The sequence below is a fragment of the Ictidomys tridecemlineatus genome, chromosome 4 (assembly GCF_052094955.1).
Source record: "Ictidomys tridecemlineatus isolate mIctTri1 chromosome 4, mIctTri1.hap1, whole genome shotgun sequence".
NCBI classification, from domain to species: Eukaryota; Metazoa; Chordata; class Mammalia; order Rodentia; family Sciuridae; genus Ictidomys; species Ictidomys tridecemlineatus.
The window spans coordinates 187871260-187893605 of NC_135480.1; the positions used below are offsets into that span (position 1 = coordinate 187871260).

Here is a 22346-nt window from a genome sequence, read left to right on the forward strand (position 1 = left end):
TTTGACCAACATCTCCCCATCTGCTCCCACCCCACTTAGCCCCTGGCAACCGCCATTGTCGCCTTGTTGTAGAGTCTGACTCTTTTGGAGTCTACACAGCACTGAGCTCGGGCAGTGTTTGTCTTCCTGTGCCTGGCTTATTTCACTTATCATAATGTCCTCAGGTGTGCCCATGTTGTTGCAAACAAGAGAATTCCCTCCTTTTTTTTAAGACTGAATAATACTCCACCCCACATTTTCTTTATTCATTCATCAGTTGGCAGGTTGATTCCACAGCTTGGCTGTTGTGAAGGAAGCCGAGGCCACTGAAATTTTGAGTTTTGATCATTCCTGGCAGAAATCTCAGACCCAGCTCACCTAGACATTCTCAGCCTTCCCTGGTGCCATGGCTTTGGGTGGCTCCATGGAGTTCAGATGCTGTGGTTTTCTCTGCCTGGATACTATTCTCTTTCTTCCCTTTGCTCTAGTCCTTTCCTGCTAAAGTCCTCTCCCCTTTCAAAATCAAGTTAGAAGTTTCTCTCTCTCTCTTTCTCTCTCTCTCTTTCTGTCTCTCTGGGAAGCATTCCCTGTCTTGTTCCCAATTTCCAAGCAAAAAAAGTCCTGGCTTTCCTCTTCCTCATTTCCCAGGACTGAATTGTAACAGACCTTCCCTGAGTGACAGTAAGTCACCTCTCCCACTCCGACACGTATCTGTGTCACTCTCTTCCTACTTATTTTTCTACTTATCTTTAAATGATGGTCAAAATGTCTGGTATAGGGATTTGCATTTTTTAAATGCATTTTTGTTGAAAAAAATTTCTCTGATTCCCCACCCAATGGATTCCGGGAGGCTGGGTGGCCTTTCTCTTGTCCCAAAGACATTTACCAGGGCTTTAGAAAATCAAGTCTGAAGTCTCAGTTGAGTCTAAATCAAATCTGGAGACCTTCTCACAGCCTCCAGAGTAGTGGATCCACCTTGGGGATTGAGTTAAGCCATGTGAGAGGCAGATATGGCTCTTTACAGTGGGACAGTCCCTGTGCACTTGGGCTGCCCTGGGCATGGGCTGTGAATCCCAAGCTAGCCTGGAGCTGGCTCCATGGGGTTAGCAGGCAAAGTAGCTTCCACATGGAGGTCCCACAGCTTCTGCTAATTGTAGGTGGAACATCTGGTCTTTTTGCAAAGAAGCTTCAGCAGTGTTCTCCCAGAGCAGGGCCTGTGGTGCACAAGGAGTCACCTGTCCCATCCTTTTCAGGTTCTCCTTGTGGGGAGTGCTTAACCCAGGGGGAACCAGAGTTATTTGAATTGGGTCCAAGAATCACTTCTCAGTCCTGAATCACTGGCCCTTCTGTATCCTGTATATTCAGCTTCTGCCAGCTACTGTCTCTGTATCCAGCAGACAGGGCTCCAAGGACTTGAGATCCAGGAGGAGAGAAGCAGCAGTCAGGGTGCAGGTGGGCAGGAGGCAGCAAGGGGGTGTGTTTCAAGGTGCAGATCAGAGGATAGACACATTACTGAGGCTGCTCTCTTGGGGACAGGGAATTCATGGAGTGAGACCAGAGTAATTATAACCCCTCTAAGACATTCTTGGTCATCCGTATCTTCTCTCTCTCTCCATCTTTATTTAAAAACCCTTGCTTTATTTACCTCTCCAACTAACCCCAAATAGCCCAGTGTCAATCAACTAGCTCATCCCCTAGTCTGTAGCCTGTACTAACTTAATACTCTTCCTCTTCCCTCTAGCCCAAGTTCAAGAGTGGTTTATCCTAGCTTTCATCATCTCTTCACCTTTTCCTCATTCTTCAAACCACAGTAATCTGACTTCTTCTCTCAACCCACCCTTCAACTGCTTGAGCTTACTCTCTCCTGTCTTCCCAAATATCCAATTTAGTAGGTGTGCTTTGGTTCACTAGTCTTTCCTAAGTATGAGCCATGGTTGGCCATTGCTCTTCTTTAAAATAAAAACAAAAACAGAAACAAAAAAACCCTCCCTTCCTTTGGATCCTAGGCTGCTACTCTCTTCTGATTTTCTTTCACCTTGCTGGCTCCTCCTTCTCATGTCCCTCCTTTTCTTCCTGACCTTAAAGTGCTCATGTCCAGGGTCTCATCCCTGGCCTTCCCATCCAATATTTTTTTCTGGTGTATGTGTGCACATAGATATAGATTCAAAGGACCCAAAAATCACAGATAGGGTGAACAAGTCAAGAGAGCTAAAGTAGAATACCAACTCTACAGGTAATAATATTCTACTGTTTTGGAGACTTTTGCTTAAATAAGTAAATTTTAGCAGTTCTTGCCACAAAAAATGTATACTATGTGAAATAGTCAATTTGCTTCAATATAATAACTGTTTTGCTACCTATATTTATCTCATGATATCATGTTGTATAATTTAAATATTCACACTAATATTTTATAAAAGAAAGTATAGAAAACCCTAATATACTTCTCTGGCTCCATATGTATGATTCTAACACCATTCACGTGTGTGTGTGTGTGTGTGTGTGTGTGTGTGTGTGTGTGTATAAGAAATACATATATAATTGATCTCTGTATATGTATGTTAGAGATTTCATTTGTATATTATATTCAATATACATACAACATAAATCCAATTCTTCCTTAAATCTCATTTGGGAAAATGCAAAGTACAAATAAATATTCCATTCTATATTTCCTCTTTGCTTCAATTCAGAATGCCTTTCCCTGAATAATGGCTTGAAGACTAGATCAGGGTTTGACTTCCCTGTTAAATCTTCCCAGATGCTCCCCCACCCCCACCTCCCTGCCACAAGAAAGGCCAGTTTTGACCACACGAGGCTCTTGGAGAAAGCTTAGTATCTCTCTCTCTCTCTCATACTCTGTACCACATGGTTTTCACTTTTTGTACGATGGATCTATTTTGGCCCAGAGCAGTTGTTCCATGTGTGAATAACGCCTCAGAGAAACACGGAGCTGGCCTGAGAGAGGCTTTGCTACAGAATCAGCTCCAGGGCTCGGGTGGAGGATGGATATTATAGGCTCAAGATAGACAAAAAGAAGCTCAGGTAGTTCTGGGAGTGTGGTTAGCAAGGTTTTAGTTATTTGAAGGAGTCAAGGTTGGAAGGAACAAGGTAGTTTATAGGATGCAGGGGAGATGTCCCTTCTAGAATATTAAAAAATAACTCATTATCTTATTTATTTATTTTTAAATTGTACACAATACCTTTATTTTGTTTATTTATTTTCATGTGGTTCTGAGGATTGAATCCAGGGCCTTACTCATGCTAGACAAGTGCTCTACCATTGAGCTGCAGCTCTAGCCCAGAGCTGAGTATCTTAAAGCAAAAGCAAGCACACAGGCTTCCTTTTGACCTGTGGCCTTAAGTGAAGCAGTGCCGACACCTGAGGAGAACGTCTTCTGCAGTCCTCTCCAAGGAAGGTCACACATTCTCTTCCATGTCCTGGGTTGGTGATCTCATTCTCCACTGTTGTTTCTACATAATTAATGTCCTTTCTCCTCCAATGAACCTGCCTCTTTTGAAGCTCATGCTGTTCCCTCATTGACTTCCACAATTCTCCCTGAACACCCAACTCTTTAAGGACTTTGGCAATTTATACTCCAAATCTATATCTGACCATTGTCTGCATGGACAACCCACATAACAACTTGACTATTTGTGTAGTCTCTTGGTTACCACTGAGACTTGTTTCACTACCATCCTTCTTCACTTTGAGTAAATATTTGCAGAATTGGTGAAATTATTGTGATTTTCAAAAAATCATATTTGTGTACCACATCACCTTTTCCCATTCTGTGGGATTTCGAACATGGAATCTGAGGATTCTTTGTGTCCACTTTCAAGCACAGAACATAACATTCAGGAAAATGGCCCAACTGTTAAGAGAAAGTTTAAAGCCAAGGCAAAAATAAAGTAGTATGCATATTAATTATTGGTCATATCAGGCTACCATACACATTTCCCTGCAATTTCACTAAGAAATAACCCAACATTTCCTTACCTCTGCAAGTAGGGGGTGATGTCCATGTTCCATTTTCCAGGCAAACGCTCCTTAGGGAGCCCACAAGCATGTATCCACTGAAGCAGGAATATGTGATCATGTCGCCATATTGATAATGTACGCCTCGTGCAATAGCATTTTCTATGTGAGTCGGAGGCCCACATGAGATTTCTAAAGGGAGACAAAACCACAGTTAGGTCTGTGGCACTAACCCAAACTGGGAATACCACCTCATCTTCAAGTCCAAATTAATTTAAAGAGCAAAGACAAAATACATAAGGAAATATTTTCATAATATGCAGAATATTAGGAACTGAAAGAACATGTTGCTGTTGTTTAGAATGATTAGATGTACAAGGTCAAAAGGTTTTTTTCCCCCTCTGATCAAATGTTGAAGTTGAGCTTTTTTTGTACCAGGGATTGAACCCTGGGGCATTTAACCGCTGAGCTACATCCCCAGCCCATTATTAAAGTTATATTGAGAGCCAGGGTCTCGCTAAATTGCTTAAGGCCTCACTAAGTTGCTGAATCTGGCTTTGAACTCACAATCCTTCTGCCTCAGTCTCCTGAGCCACTGGGATTACAGGCGTGCACCACCACACCTAGCAAAGTTGAGCTATTTTAAAATCAAGAAAGAAATCTGCAGGAGACCAACAACAAACTCTTATAACTCACCCAAGAGGTGTGTGCAAGACAATGTTAAAGCAGAATGCTTATCAAATTAGAAGAGGAAAAATAGCAGGATTGTAGAAATAGTGATTGTGTCAGAGTGAAGATCATGAATTTCAGTGCTACATATCTCATCAGGAATGTGCTGGGTTACAGTTGTTACACCCCTGTAATCCCAGAGACTTGAGAGACTGAAGCAGGAGGATTGCAAATATGAGGCCAGCTTCAGCAATTTAGGGAGACCCTGAGGGCCTGTCTCAAAAATAAAAAATAGAAAGAGCTAAGGATATGGCTCAGTGGTAGATGCCTCTGGGTTTAAACCCTAGTATAACAAACAAACAAACAAAAACAAGCACACTTCTAGACTTTCTGGCTTATGAATCTGCATTTTACACTCTCTCTCTCTGGGTGATTCTCATGTACACCAAGTTTAAATCATTGATGTGTAGGGGTAAATACCATAGGTTGGTGAACACAATGAGGAAACTTGCTCTTCAGGGTAAGGAAGGATATTTGGTTCTAAGCCAAAGACTTTACGTCTAATAGAAAATGCAAGAGAGGATTGAGGATAACAAACAATAGTAGAAACTGTCTCCTCTCCAAGGCAACCCCTGACCCTTTCAAGAAAATTGAGGAATAATTAAGCATGCATGGAAGGAACATTTGTAACAAGAGCACGTCTCTTCTTGCTCTTTCTTTCAGTGGCCTGAATGGCTGTCTGGGGAGCCAAGACCAAGGTGAGGATATGTCGGCAGAATGAGGCCACTTGGCCTGCTTTCCTCCAGGCTAGTGGCTCTAAACTAGACTAGAGGGTCCATGAGAAACTCCAGCTTATGCATATTTAGTTCTTCCCATTTCATTAGGGGTAGGTTTTTGCAAGCTTTGGGGACCTGAATCCCAGTTAAATGCCTAGCCCCACATTTATCTGGAGTAAAAAAAAAAAAAATCAACTTTGGAAGGCTGGGTAAGCTACCAGTTGAAAATTCAGGGTCTTGGGCTATTGGATATCTCTTCCTTTCTGGAGATATTGCTAACACAGTATACACCTATTTATTTATTCTTGGAAACAAACCCATAAGATAGGTATTACTGTTTGTTAATAGGTACTATTCTGTTTGTTAATAGGTACTATTAACAAACAGAAGTGCCAGGACTCTAAGGAGGTAAGGCACTAGGCAGAAGTTTTAAGGATAGAATTCAAACTCAGGTTTTCACGTGCACATTTCTTATCTCGTTAATTGGGGGTGCGAGTGCTCTGAGGAAGGAGACCATTAAGGGCAGAATATAGTCCTATACTCCAGAATATATTCCAGAGCCTTGCATATGGTTCAAACCAGCGAATATTTTTATTGATTGCTATTGAGGAAATAGTGGGGCTAGGAAATGCATATTAAGAGATGTCAACATCATCTGTTATCACAAGGTAGCAAGAGATACTGCCAGATTGTGGAGTGTAAGGCCACATCATGAATATATCAATATGTTGCTAGCCCAGTGTTTTTCAAACTGTGCTTCCTGGACCAATAGGATTGGAAAAACCCAGGAACTTGTTAAAAATGCAAATTCTCAGGTCTCATCCCAGACCTACTGAGTCAGAAACTACAGGTGCGCCCCCCAGCAACTTGTGTTTTAGAAAGTTCTCTAGGTGGTCATGATGTAATGTAGGTCTAATTTTGAGAACTGGCATGGAACAATTTCGATACATATCCATAAAGCACTTGTGGCTTACTAAAGGCTAGTTTGAGGACAGTGTGAAAAAATATATATACTTTAAGTTTAATTTCTTGCTTATTTTTAGAAGACTACACTTTGGAAATTTGCTCAGTAATTCCTGGACAGGTAGGTTTTAGCTTAATTCTGAAACTTTTTTTTTTTTTTTGCTTGATATTTAAAGATTTTTTTTTCCTAAAATTTTAAACATTCATTCAGGAGATGCTAACCAGGATAGCACAGAGATCTAAATATCTACAGTCAAGTTACTTGATTGCAAATACCCTCACAAGGATGGGAAAACATTCCATGCTGAGTGGACGCTCTGGGCTCCACCTGCGGACTTACTTTCACATTTGGCATTTGTCTGTGTCCAAGTCTCGTCGGGGTTACAGGTTATGATGCCGTGGCCATGGAGCAGGAAACCTTCCCTGCACTTGATAGACACGTTCTGTTCAACAAAAAACTCCTTCTCAGAAAGCACAGCATTCTCAGGAATCACAAAAGGGACAGGGCATGGATTGGCTGTTAAAAAGAAAAGAAAATGCTTACTGATATATTCCCTCTTATTTCTTTAAAGGCAGAGTAGAGTCCTGCAGAAGATGGGTCCTCAATGATGGCAATATGAGTCTTAAAAAATATAAAACTTCAAGGGCTGGAGCTGAGGCTCAATGGTGGAGGCTTGCCTTATACACATGAGGCACTGGGTTCGATCCTCAGCACCACATAAAAATAAATAAGGAAAATAAAGGTATTGTGTCTAACTACAACTAAAAAAATAGATATTTAAATAAATAAAATAAAGATATTGTGTCCATCTACAACTAAAAAACATTAAAAATAAAGTACAAAACTTCAAATATTACTTGAAGACTCCCTTTGAATCCACATGAGAGTATTTGTAAAGATAAAATCAGATAAGATCTGAAAACACCAGGTAATTAAACTTCTAATGTAAGGTCCCTACAAGTCTAAGATGGTCAATTAGATCAATGCCTGAAATTATGGTCCACAACATTATTTAAGATTTCTTTTTTATCAGCACTGGAGAACATTAAGTTATACTAAAAATCCAGGGGTACATAAAATATTCCCCTAAAATGTAAAGACCTATTAAGAACACAGAGTAAATTCATCCCACTATCACTTGGCCTTCTTTCACCCAGCATCTTTCAGAAGGATGGCACCACAGAATCACCAGCATTTCTGTGTGAGATGAATGTGACTTTAGACGCACACTGCTGTGAGCAGAAGATCAGAACTTAAACTGGGGAGTTTGCAAGCCTCATTTATAAAGATGGATTCATTCCCATGGGTCTGAAGAAAACGCAGGACATGACAATGGGGCTGAGCTTGCTCAGTGCACCTGTGTGACACACATTGCAACACTTATTCCGAGCCCTACGGTTTTCTGATTTTAAATGGACACAAAATAAGTCCTGGTTAGTGACATTGCTTCCACTGAATCTGAAAGGCTCAGTTCTTGCATTATGATTTTTAAACAGTAACCAGAGCTCTCTCAACTTTTCTCTTATTTATGAATTATTTTCATTCAGGGGATTACATTTATATATACTTTATTATTTATATACACTTTATTATATTAACATTTTACTTCAAACATATTTTCTTTCTCTATCCTTTTCCTATCTCTAATAAAATTCATTACACATTTCTGTCAAAAATTTCTTCATGAAATGGCACTTTCTATTGGTGCCTTGAACTTTGTAATCAGACAAGGAATCTGATAAAAGCTCACTCTTTGGATGTTTTAGATAACACCAGCAGATTTTTTTAAGAGACCCCATAAGATTTGGTTTAATAATCACAGATTGCTTTCTCTTAGCCAATCTCAGTTATCAGTGGAGTTTCCTCTACATTTTAGATGTGCAGGATGCTAATTATGAAGCTGAATCTCATTAAAACCTCCCTAAAGTCAACACATACGTTTGCAGTGAGGAATTGGGTGGCTCCAAGTTCCATGTTGAGTGCAGTGTGCCTCAGCGGACCCTTCAAGGCTGTAGCCTCTGCGGCAGGTGTAGACAATGCTGAGTCCAGCTGTTCCATTTTCCATGTCAGCCTTCCCGTTAAGGAACTCAGGTGGGGCTACACACCTGGACTCTGAAAGGAAGAAGAAAAGTCTTACATTAAATACTTCTTCACATCCTCTTTCCTTCTTTTTTGCTGTAATTTGTTAAAGGTATTCAAGGATAACATGTATAAAATATTGAAGCCTACATATACAAAACAAGATGATACTTACTGATGGAGGGAAAAAAGCATATAATTAAAGAATGCTATTTTATCTATTTTCTCCAGCAGTCTTTATGTATATAGTTAATAATGCTGGGTTAGTGGGGTTTGAATAAGCAGGTAGGTGAAATAGAGTAATTTCATGTGTTAAGTTGCTACCATGGTCAAGAGCTTTCCATACAAAAATAACCAAGCTTATTTTTTTAAAAAAATATATTTTTAGTTGTTGATAGACCTTTATTTTATTTATTTATACATAGTGCTGAAAATTGAACCCAGTGCCTCACACACATGCCCCAGCCCCAGCCCCAGCCCCTCAAGCTTATTTTGAATAATTCTTAGAATGGAAGCCTAGATAAATATACAGGATGTATATTTATCTGTTACATTTGAATATCAGCTAAATAACAAATATGTTTTCAGTAGAAGTATATCTCAAATATCATAAGGGACACATTTATATTAAAATCATTTTCAACTGAATAAAATTTAAATGTAACTTAGTGTCCTATGTTTCTTTTCTCTTTTAAATCTGGTAACCTTACTTAACAGTAATTCTGAGATGATCTCAACTGATAGTTGAAGAAAAGTGAGTCTCAGAGGGGTTAAAAAACTCGGACATAATACTTGTAAGGAGGGATAAAACATAAATTTATTGGATAGTAAGTATTGAAAAGAGGTAACCATGAACTTGGGGGAGACTGCATTTTAACACTGATATTAATATTTTATATGGCTTTTAGGGCTATGCAAACTTCATATACTGTTGAGATCTCATTATAAAGGATGATTTTGCATCAGTGAGAAATGTCATTACCAGGATTGTGCTACAAGGAACCCAGGGGTGGTCACCCTCCATAGAATCTTAAAAAATGGATTTGAATTCTACTGCTAACTCAGAATTAAGGGTCCCTGAAATGATACTAGCTGACTTTTTTTTTTTTTTCCCATACTGGTGAGTCTTACGTATGCTGAGACCAGGTGTCTTAATTTTGGTTTGTTCTTCGGAATCACTTGGAGATCTTTAAAAGGTATAGATGGTGGGTCTCAACCTCAAAGATTCTGATTGAACTGTATAATACTGGAAATTTTCAAAGCTCTCTAGGATATTCTAAAATGCTGAAGTCTAAAAACCAGAGGCCAAAGGCAATGTTTCTCAAACTTTAATATGCATGCGAATCCTCCAGGGATCTTGTTAAAAATACGAATTTTGTTTCAGTAGGATTGGGGTGGGACCTAAGATTCTGAAGTTTGAACAGGATGCCAGGTGCCATTGATATTGCTAGTCTGTGGCCACAGGTTGAGAAGCACTAGGTCCAGGATATCCTACTGATTTGTATGGGCTTCTCTGAGCTCTGATAACAGATACCAACAAATTTAATAATTTATTAAATTATATAAGGCTCTTACAGATCAGATTGCTCAGTATACATACTGAAATACTGATATTTTATATGCTTGGGGAGAAAATATGCAAGGAAATGTATCAAAATACTAATAGTTTTTAACCCCTAAGTGGTGGGATTAAAAGCTGTTTCGTTTTGCTTATTTGTGTTACCTAATTTCCTGAAATTAACTTGTATGATGCTGATAATTTAGGAAGAAGTAAAGAAAGCCCCAGGGAATAATAAGATACATACACGGTTTCCTATTACTGTCTCGCATTTCTGAGATGAAAACTCTGCAAACCATAGTCTTTGCAGTTTGAGCTAAATTGCAAAATGGATACTGCCCCCTCCAACACCATGAAGTTCTTCAGTGCCAGGTGTGCATGATTCCTTTGGGTTCTGCACCTCCTTCCTCCATGCATACACACACACACTTTGGATCATGAGCAATTTATATAAAAATGCCATTATCAGGAAGGAATGTCCCAAGTGCCAGATGATTGCTGCATTTCTGTGACTTGAGAGGATACTCACTATTTTAAAAATGTTTTTCTCTATAATCTTTATCCAAGATTTTTAGAACTAAAAGCAGTCATTATTCTCCATGGAATTACTTCCATTTAATTATATAATATTCCTTAAAAGGCTTACTTGTCCCATATACACAAAATTATCTTATTCATCTACCTCTGAAAATATCGTTGAAACTACCAGGAATAAGGATTTAAGTTCCTGGAATCCTAGCACCTGCTCAGCCACTGACTCGATGAGATAGTGGGCAGACCACTTGTTTCTCCTGTCCCCCACTGGCTCATTTGTTAGTCAGAGAGACTCAAGTGGATCATCTAAGGGGCCCTTCCAGCTTGAGAATTTGACAACTCCACCAGAGAAAACAAAAACAAAAACAAAAACTTGCATTGGTTTAAAATGACTGTCTCTAAATATATTGGCTTTTTTTTTTTTTGGTAGAGGAAGTACATGGGCCACAGATTGGGAAAGAAGTCATGTGGATTAAACTAAATGTTGCCAAATAAACCTGGTTGTTCTCATAAAATGAGTTAATTCAACATTACATACATATAAACTGAAAAATCATTTATTTGACAGATATCCCAGCACTTAAAGAAAGATGCCTGTATTGGCCATTACTGCCACCAAGAAGCAAGAGCTCCAAAACTTCTTCTAATTGTGCCTGTTTGGGGGACCCCCCCCCCCCCGCCCTCAAAACACAAATCAACACAATAATTAATTAGTTCCCAAACAAAATGTTTTCCATTTCAGAGCCGAGGATCTTGCATTTTACTCTAATTAATCACCAATGTCTGCTTCAGTTTTTGGTCCTTTTATTGGTTCGGTGTCCTTGAACAAAAGCCCATCAAACATTCTCATACCGTTGATGGAGTTGGTTCAAAAAATTTTAAAAAAATTTTTAATTACAAAACTGATATATAAAGAAAACAAAGCCACACCATTACCTTGTGTCCTCAGTATCATTTTCGGGAATATGAAGTGTCATCTAACTTACTTTGGCAGGTTGCTGCTCCTCCACTCCATACTTTGTGTTCCTGACACACGCGTTCTCTGTTCCCCTGTGGATCAGTGGAGAGGGGTCACCAACAAGATCAAAACTCCGTAATAGGAAGATGACAAGGGATTGCAAAGCTAGCGTGGCTATTAACTTGAATGGCTCAACACTGGAATGCTAACTAAATCTAGCAAATGAATATAGGGAAAGGAGTAGCTTCAGATTCCAAAAAACCTTTTTGTCAAGTCACTTTAAGATTCATCCCTGGAAGACTAGTGTAATTAACTTACATACAACTTGGCTTCCCCTTCCACTTTTAAATCACAGCTAATTATAATCTATAGCAAAGACTGAGGTAGAACGGGTTAGAAAGGCCCAAGAAGCATATTTGCTTAGTATATTTAAAAAATACTTTGAATTGTATGTATCTTTCCCATATCTGAGAGGTATAGCAAGGGTTATGAGATACCATATTATATGAGGATAGAGTTTTTCAATCGTGTAATGTATCTGTTTAACATCAGCTTACCCCATTGAGGATCCGTGCATTTAAAATTTTAATATTCTGTATAAGGTCATTCTAAAATTTTCTCCCTGCCTTCTGAAATATAATTTTATTGAAAAATTATTTAGAATTGTTATCTGAATACACTTTTCAATATCCTGTAGCCCTTGAGGACTACAGGATAGGTACAGGATAGGTTGTTGGCTCCCTGCAGTTATTAAGCTAAAGTTCTGTTCTTTGATTCCTGAGTATAATTTCTATATTTTCTCTGCTTCCCAATTCTCTATAATATCTTGCTATAATCATTTGTGTTCCTAAGGGTAACTCCTTTTCCATGCATTAAGTTCCTAATATACTATGGAATAGTAAATAAATAAGCATTTATAATATTACATGTTAAAAAAAGGCTGGGTTCTAAGTAATATTTCAAGGGGTTTGACTTTAAGTTTATGAACTTCAGCACATGGATTCTATAATATTTTTTTCATTGCATAGAGACTTTACATATCATATTATTATGAAACTGTGTTCTAGGGAAAAAAAAAGACACTTCCCTGTAAACACCAGCCAGCTAACCCTTGAATTCAAGGTCAATCTTATTTCATCTGAGCCCCACCCCTCCCAACACATTATTTTGAAGCAAATCTCAGACATCATCAAATAATTTAATAGTAATATTTTCAGTTTGAATCTCTAAAAGATAAGGATTTTTATCAATCTATCCTTATATTATTACCTTATTTTTATTCTTATTTTTTTAACCGTTTGAGGAAATAAAACAAGATTCATAGAAGCCTGGTTCCAGCTTTCATGGACTCATGACATTTCCTTAATTGCATGGTCAGAAAATAATGGGTCATCCTACACAAATTTAACAGGCTGCTGGCAATGAATACTTCTGCAAAAACTATATTTAAATTCAACTATGAAAAATAAAGACATGGAAGAAGGAATTTCCTGAAAAACCAGATGACAGTCTTATGTTTTGTAAAGTTGGTCTTTTAAATGGCAAGTTTGATGCTAAGATAATGTTTTCAGCAAAATTAATTGTGGTCCTCCCACTAAACCAAACAGGGATACCTAAGTACTGCTGATGGGGTTTTAATATTATAACCAAGAGTGATCTTAAGAAGAAAGATGGTATTTGGTTGGGAGTACTCTGATATGGCAATCTGGCCTCTTTATCAAGAACTTACCAATCTATATGAACTCCTTGTTTTGGGAAATCCCAACTTTGCCTGCCTAAATCCTTGTTGTCACCTCACCATAGCGACGGGTGTCTTTGTTGCCAAGTGTGGTCACCAGCAATCCAAACATGTTTCGATGTTCAATTGAAGTCACAGTAGGTGTTTGTGGTTGGAAAACTGACTTCCTCTTCCTTAAACATAGCTTTCATTTTTTTTTATTCAAGACATTTTGCTTCTTAAAATTCTATGTCCCCTTAACTATTTCTAGGCAAACATTAGAGTATATATAAGGCAACAAAGTCTAATAGGATCTTTTAGGAACAAAGTTGGTGAAGTCAACTTGGGCTAATACTAAAATACTAAATATTCCCAAGTGTATCAGAAAAAAAATTAATTCTAGTTAAACAATTTGTTTTCTTACCTCTAGTACATAGCCAGGTTCACACTGATACGTAATTGTGCTTCCAAAGGTGTATTTAGTGCCAACCACAAATCCATGTTCTGGACTTTCAGGTTCCCCACAGGAAACTGGGTTGCAGGATTCGTCAGAAATTGGTGGATCCCAGGAACCGTCAGGCTAAGTAACAAATAAATTTAGGTTGTCTTCAGAAATTAATACATAAGTGGAGAAGTTTACAAATACTGGTATGTGGCAGAATAATTCCCAAAATGACAGTCAAAAGGGCCCAGAATTTAGTCCTACTTTTTAGGGCTATTATTTGTAGCCCTAAAAAGCACACACCAATTATCAGATGGTCTTCACCATCATCAGCATTTTTAGACATTTCTTAAACAGATAAAATAAGTATTTCCTTCTTTATATAATCCATTAAAAAATCAAGAACACCAATCTCTATGATTTCATGATAAGACATGAGGACTGAATGGCTGATATAAATATTCCAAGACTTCTAATTAAGGCACCTTATATTTCATATGATTCCACATTTTCATTAAAAGTTTATGAGGACTGGCAGTCTTTAGGTGGGCTGCTCAAACTTTAAAAAGACAGTTTTCTTTTCTCCATTTCAACATGAATACTTGAAAATATTCTATCATTATTTTGAAGGGGTCACTCAGTAAAAATTTTTTTTCTTTAAATATTCTTTTTTTAAAAGTACTTTTTTTTTTTAGTTGTAGATGGACACAATACCTTTATTTATTTATTTATTTATTTACTTACTTACTTTTTAGTGCTGAGGATCAAACCCAGTGCCTTACATGTGCTAGACAAATGTTCTACCACTGAGCTACAACCCCAGTCCCACAGTTGTTTTCTTTGAAGATTGATAGTTATTCTCTTGCTGTGATACCTGTGTGTCTATTTTTTTTTTGTAGTTGTAGATGGACAGAATGCCTTTATTTTAAGTTTCTTTTTATGTGGTACTGAGGATCAAATCCAGTGCCTCATGCATACTAAGGCAAGAGCTCTGCCACTGAGCTACCGCCCGAGTCCCCGATTTTGTCAGAATAATTCATGAGTCATTCCTTTTTCCATCGCTTGTGATGTTTCCTTACAGTATCCACTTCTGACTCGTTTTTTTCTGTTCCATTCATTTTTCTTTCTACCTAATTTAACACCAATACTACACTGTTGGGAAGGATTTTTGTTTTTTTTTGTGTGTGTATGTTTTGGTTTTGGTACGGGGGATTGAAATCAGGAGTATTTTATTACTGAGCTATATCCTCAGCCCCTTTTTTATTTTTCACTTTTATTTTGAGACAGGATCTCTCTGAGTTGCTGAGGCTGGCTTCAAAGTTGTGATTCTCCTGCCTCAGCTTTCCAAGTCACTGAGATTATAAGCATGGGTGTTCAATGTGCTCAGCAAGTTCTGAAATTCTTAACATGTCTTAATCTGACAGTGCTGGTCTTCCTTCAGTATTAACTTTTAAAAATTTGTATTGATCTCTTCATATATTTATTTGTCCTACAAACTATAGAACCATTTAATTGCCTTGTAATAAAATATTTCTAGGTACTAATATAATCGTATGCAATTTATGCATTTAAAAACTTTGAGGCCAGAAAATTAAACCAAAACCCAGTTAGGCAAAGGATGAAGGTCCCATTATTTATGAGGAAGTAATGAAGGTTTTCAAAAATAAAATACTGGGAAAAAAAAAGAGTCACCAGGATCCAGGGTACTCCAGGGTCCCTGGGGGACTACTCAGTTGTCCATACACCCAAACCTGGAGAGCATTACTTTGATTCCCTTAGTCATGGAGGGACTCTGCTTGGTTCAGACAATTCTTGCAAAAAAGCCTCCTCTCAATGTGGGCAATGGGGGTGCATGCCTGTAATCTCAGCAGCTCCAGAGGCTGAGGCAGGAGGATTTTAAGTTCAAAGCCAGTCTCAGCATCTTAGTGAGGCCCTAAGCAACTCAGCAAGATAAACACAAACAAAACAATAAAAATAAAAAGGTCTGGGGATATGGCTCAGTGGTTAATCGTCCCTAGGTTCAGTCTCTGATACCCCCTCCCTCAAAAGTCTCCCCTCAAAAATTTTAGCTGTAAATCTAAGTAAGATCTTCTAGAACTAAGCGAAATTTGAGAACATGGTAACAATGGAAGTCATTTGACCTGTTCCTTGTGATGATTTTGCTTTTAGGTATGGTAGCAATCAATCATTAAGTATGCATGACTTACAAATGGAAAAGTCAGAGAGAATAAAATAATTCTTGAGTTCCTGCTACATTTTAGGCTTGTACTAGAAACTTTATATACATTAAATAATTTGATACTTTCAATTACCACAGATTTACAAAGAAAACAAGCTGGAGAAATGTAAGGTCACAGAACTTATTAATGTTTCAATGGAGACCAAAAAAAAAAAAAAAAGTCTATGGATACAAATCAACCACTATCTTTGAAAAGATCATTGTTTGCTGAAACAAACTCATGCATAGTTTCCTTGCGTTGTCTGGCTTCTCAAAACCACCATACAAGATGTGTATTGTTATATACATTTCAAATAAGGAAACTGAAGATCAGAAATTTTAAGGAACTTTAAGAAAGTTCAAACAAGTCATGAGTAGCAGAGGCTAGATTTGACTCCAGTTTGCTGTCTGCTTCTGTAAACTTTGGGCTTTCTGATGAAACTGAAAACATTTGGCATGACCCATGGTTCCTTTTTATATGACACTCTTTTGAGCAAAAAATAAACCTCAAACCCCCAAACCCCCAAACCCAAAGCCAAAACTAAAATCGTTCATGGTTAACTTGTCACAAATGTCCTGATACAGGTATTTTAACACTTCACCTAACTTAAGTACTTTATAAATTTCAAAATGAGAATATTGGGAGGAAAGATACATTATTTTATTTTATTTTACTTTTTAACCAAGAAACTTCTTAAAACCTTTAATGTAAATGAAAATGTGAGGCATCCTTTCTTCTCAGGACAGGAGACTGCACATTTTATCCTGATGACATATAGATATCTAGAAATTTGATTTACATGTTCCAATTAAGATAGTCTTACCTGACATGTGGATACGTTAGCTCCCTGGTAGGCATACCCTTCTACACAGGACACAGAAACTTGCTTATTCACACTGAAGTCTCCTCCATGAACAAGTATGTGTGTTGTGTTTGAAGGCAGAAGACACTGTTTAGGACTGCAGGAGATTGTCTCTGGGAACCAATGACCATCTTCCTGGCAGGTAAATGTATCCATATCTGAATCCATTATATAACCTTCTAGACATCTGCAATGGAAATGCAAAAATAAGTGTCTTTGAAAAAAGCACAATATAGTTTCTGACCTATTTTTGGATTTAAGAAGCCATTATAAGGCTCAGTAGACATTTAATGTGCTACATCAAAACTGATTCAAGGGCTGGGGATGTGGCTCAAGTGGTAGCTCGCTCGCCTAGCATACGTGGGGTACTGGGTTCGATTCTCAGCACCACATAAAAACAAAATAAAGATATTGTGTCCACCTAAAACTAGAAAATAAGTACTTAAAAAAACTGATTCAAATGTCAAGTGGATAGCATTGCCATGAAAAAGACATTATTATAGCAATGATAGATTAATCCTTAGTTATGCACATTCAAGATTAGCTAAGGCTAAAGTTTCTTTAAATGTTGATGTTATTTTTCTTCACTGGGAATAATAGCATTATTAAATTTATTTTTATTCTAAAAATAGCTAAGAGTTCAAGAAATTATAGACTCATCTATTGGTAAAAGTATAACATAATTAATACTTACTGAGCATCTGCTTTGTGCTAAGTATTGTTCTAAGCTCTATGTAGGATATTTCTTTCAATTCTGATTATTGGGTATTATCATGTAACTGCAGTATTAGTGTTCAAGCTAAACTCAACCTAGCTCTCATACTTTCTATGATTTTTAAAATTCACATTTATTTATTCAATAAGTGTTTACACAGCCCTTGGTAAATTCTCGTCACTGTACTAAATATGCACTGTACTAAAAATGCTGTAAAAATAGCAACTCAAATTCTAATGTCACCCTTAGGAGTAGTGCTATGATTATCTTTATTATCTTTATTCTCATTTTGCAGATGATGAAATTTACACCAGAGAGATCAAGTGGATTGCTTAAAGCCACATGTTGATGGAATGATTGGGCTGATTACCTGCCTTCTATCAAGCTCAATAGTAAATCTACCTATTATTTAGAGGGACTGTGGCTCTGCAGTCCATACTTTTACCATGATTCTAGACTGTCTTTTAGATTAAATGATTTAATTTATTAACATTTATTCCTAGATAATATTCTAAAAATTCCACAAATTGCCAGGATAGTTAGGTGTCAGAGGTTTTACAAATGCATAGGGATTTAATTATCAGATACTAAATAAGGATCTGAAAGATGATGTAATCAACATCCAACAGGGAACAAAAAGGAGGGAAGTCTTGAGAGGCAGGTGGCACTGTGGCTTCTCAAGATACTTTGACTCACTAACATCCAAATGGAAACTTTAAAATGTGGTTCCAAAGAAAGGAATTCAGTGCATTATCCACTACTCCTCAGCATCATTATCATCTCAGCCCCCTCTTTGAGCTACTGATTGCTGCATTTATAACGTGGAGCTAAGATGTCCACAACAGAATGCTTAAGAAGAGTTGCTGAATTATTAGTCAAATCCAACACAAGAATACATGGAGGCTCATCCATAATTAATTCAGAGATGTAAATAAAATTTAAATTGTTTCAGAGGCTTTCAATATATTTGAACATTTTAGTTATTTGTTCCTAAATCTAATTCACAAATTAATTCCACACTTTATCGTATTTTATTTTAATAATACATTTTAGATGGAGAAATTTCCAGCAAAAATCATTAAATGTTTGGTTTATTTAGATGACATAGGTTGGAAGTCCCTTTTAGATTATCTCTTTTCTTTTTATTGTTCAATGCAAGTTGTACTTTTTGGCCTGAATTTTCTTTATTTTCCCTAACATTCACATGTATAAATATAACCATCAAGTTACAAACATAAGGAAATTTACTATCATGATGTTTTAAAAGAGCCTCACAATTCAAGAGCTATCCAAGATAGCTAAAGGATCTTGTTGTTTCAAGATAGTTATGGTAATTACATTAGAAATCAGTCATAAAAAAACATAAATTTACTTTTACACTCAATATACTTCTGAAAAATTATATGTTAAGATAAATCCAGTGTTAACAGTTTTGATCCTCGGAGAATAGTCCAGAGGTGGTGGTTTCTTCCTCCCTAGCTAAGTTTTGACCTATCACTTTTCATTTTACAATCCTCCTGCCTGCACCCCTTGGAGACCCTAGAGTCATAGTCTTACCTGAGTTTCACTTTGCTTCCATAGGTGTGTTCCTCTCCTGTTGCCACTGCATTGATGACAGATGGTGGGGGTCCACAGGACAGGGGCTCACAGACGGGATAAGGCTGGCTCCATGTCCCTTTCTCTGTACAAACAAGTTCTGATTTGCCTCGTTTGACATAGCCAGCTTTGCAGCTGTAAGTTACCACGATTTCCTCCAAAGAGCTGCTTTCCCTGATGAATGAGTTTGGGATGGTTGGGGGAGGACCACAAGAAACATGTTTGCAATGTGGGAAGTCAGAACTCCATTGGCCATTGGCTTCGCAGATGATTTCAGAAAGTCCCTGGAGCTTGAAGCCTTTGAAGCACTGAATGTGGGCTACCTTTCCACAGCCAAAATCAGTCCCGTTGACAGTTCCACTTTGAATTACTGGTGCGGAACACCTGCAAGGTAGGCAGGAAGGTGGGCTGCCACTCCAGGAACCATTGGAGAGACACCGTCTTGAAGGACTTCCATGAAGCTTATAATCTGGAAAACACTGGTACTGTATATGCCTTCCATGATAAAAGGAAAAACCATTAGGGAAGCCATGGGCAAGATCTTCCGGAGGTCTACAGTGGACTAGTTTACAGACAGGAACCTCTGCATCCCAGGTACCATCTGACTGACAGGTGATTTTTGGAGCACCATGCAACACATAGCCCTCCTTACAGTGGAACACCACTTCCTTCTTATAGCCAAAGTCCAGGCCATCCATCATTCCATTTGTCACCTGTGGTGGGGTGGCACACCTGACAGGTATGCAGTTGGGAGTGGCTCCACTCCAACTTCCATTGGCAAGACAAACACGACTCCTGGTTCCCTCAAGCAAGAACCCTTCATCACAAGTATACTCAACCTTCTTTTGAAATGTATACGCATCACCTTTCACCTGGCCATTGGCTGAGATTGGTGGAGAGCCACAATTCACAGGAATGCAAACTGGCTCAGACCCATCCCATTTTTCATTTTCCTGACATGTTCTCCTCTCAGTTCCATTTAACAGATACCCAGGATTACACGCATAGTGCAGAACACTCAGATATGTGTAGCTGCTTCCTTTGATGGTCCCATTCATGAGTGGATGTGGCTTTTTGCATGAAATGGCCTCACAGTGTGGCGGGGCACCACTCCACTTCCTATTCTGTAGACAAATTCGCAAGTCAGAGCCTATTAGAACATGCCCGGGATTGCAGCTATACTGCACAGCACTTCCCACAGTAGCCTCTTTAAAATGCAAAAAGCCATTTTCAGGAACAACAGGTAATTCACATTCAATTGAATTGCAGGAAGGTGCACTGCCATTCCAAGTTCCATCTTCCTGGCAGATCAATATGGGATTCCCCAAAAGCTCATATCCTGGGTTACAGGAATAGGAAACCACAGTGCCATATAGAAAGCTGGATGAATGTGCATCAGGAGACTCCTTGGTATTTTCCCAGGTTTTAGCCAAATGTTGAGGAGGGTGAGGAGACAGATACGGAACTTCCATCAGGTCATCTTCGTGATCAGAATATCTCAGGTTATCTTTGACTTTAGTACATTCTCCAAAATCTATATGAGGTGGGAGACCACAGTCTATGGGTACACACTTTGGGATGGAGCTTGACCATCCTGACTCTTGACAGGTCTGCATAGCATGACCAGCCACCTGAAACCCAGGGAAGCAGCTATAGATGATCATGGCACCAAAGCTGTAATCTGCGCCTTCTACAAAACCATTTTCAATGGGTTGTGGGGGATCACAGTGAATGGCATTGCAAGATGGGGCATGCTTATCCCAATTACCTGTCTCTAAACAGGTCAGGTCTTTGGGACCTTTGAGTAGGAAGCCTCGGTCACAAGAGTATGTAACGATCTGTCCGTAGTGAAGGTTTGTGTAAGAGATCTTGCCATGTGAGATCTTCTTGGGCTTTGGGCACTCAATGGGTCTACAGGTTGGTTTTCCTCCAAGCCAGTGACCATTTTCTCCACAAAGATTGGTGGTATTTCCTACCAACTCAAAGCCTGGCTTGCAGGTATAGAGAGCTGTGCTGAGATAGGTCAGGCCTTGCACATCAATGATGCCATTGGGGAGTTCCTCGGGTTGGGGACACTCTACCGGAACACACTCTGGCAGTGAAGAGCTCCAGGTGCCATCAGCTTGACAGAGAATGGTAGCATCTCCTTTTAGGAAAAACCCATCTACACAAGAATACTTGACAGTACTTCCAATGTGAAGGGCAGCAGAAGGAGCAGGGACACCAAAGGAAATGAGAGGAGGTGGACGGCAAAGAACCAACTTACACACGGGAAACGAATCATTCCATTGCTGGTTTGACAAGCACTTCAGGACAGAGGGACCTTGTAGGACATGCCCTTCTTTACAGGAAAACGTCACCACTCCTACCTCAGAAGTTGACTCCTTCAGTACTAGCTGGTTTTCCACGAGGGGCGGATCGGCACACTTGGCGGGCACACACTTGGGGTTTGACTTCTTACTCCATTTGCCGGATTTCTGGCAGGTCCAGGAACTGTCACCAACAAGCTCATAACCCTCATTACAGAAAAACTGAACCTTGGCCCCTACTTCAAAGTGTTCTCCTTTCATGAAGCCATTCTGGATTGTGGGAGGTTTCCCACAGTTGAGAGGGATGCAGGACAGGGGGGATTCACTGTGCCAGTGGCGATTGGCTTGGCAGACATACACAGGACTCCCCACGGACTTGTAGCCTGGGTTACACTGGTACCTCACTTCACTCTCGAAGATCCTGCCAGTTGAGTGCTGAATGACAGGGAGAAAGTGAGTGCGAGTAATTTATATGACAGAAAATATAACTGACTAAATGCTTTAGCAGTAAAAAAAAAAAAAAAAAAAAAGAACAAAACCAGATGCTTACATAAGAACGCATTCATTAGGAGTTAATAAAGATTTGCATTTTTGTTCAGCAGGTCCACTTAATGGTTTTTTTTTTTTTCCTAACTGGAAATGTAGAAGTGAAATATAGATCAAATTAAATCACACCTACTGCAGAAATATTTACCACAGGACTGAGCCCATTTGAAGTAAAATATCAATATACTCTATATTGATAAGGTATGCTAAAAAAATTATAGATTGCTTGGTAAAATAAGAAAAAATCTTGATGATCAAAGAAATGCTACAGTTTGCTGTTTTAACCACAGAAAAGGAAACACACAAATGCATATACATTTGTTAATGATAATAATATTAGATGATAATAATAGAAATAAAATATTTTTATGGATACATCTTAAGAATCTTATTTGTTTTCTTCATAACATACTTTTTTAAATTGTTGCTGTAACAGAGGATTGA

At 38.5% G+C, this 22346-nt stretch overlaps 1 protein-coding gene across 2 annotated transcripts in view; it reads right to left on the reverse strand.

Moving 5' to 3' along the window:
• Positions 1 to 22346, reverse strand: part of Svep1 (sushi, von Willebrand factor type A, EGF and pentraxin domain containing 1) — a 170754-nt gene that overhangs the window by 8146 nt on the left and 140262 nt on the right. For both annotated transcript variants that reach the window (XM_078047940.1, XM_078047939.1), the window contains exons 38-44: positions 19009 to 21791; positions 16698 to 16923; positions 13638 to 13793; positions 11525 to 11588; positions 8306 to 8479; positions 6707 to 6883; positions 3980 to 4150 (exon numbers count right to left, since the gene is read on the reverse strand). In XM_078047940.1, coding sequence (XP_077904066.1) covers positions 3980 to 4150; positions 6707 to 6883; positions 8306 to 8479; positions 11525 to 11588; positions 13638 to 13793; positions 16698 to 16923; positions 19009 to 21791 — 3751 coding nt within the window. The remainder of the gene's footprint in view (positions 1 to 3979; positions 4151 to 6706; positions 6884 to 8305; positions 8480 to 11524; positions 11589 to 13637; positions 13794 to 16697; positions 16924 to 19008; positions 21792 to 22346) is intronic.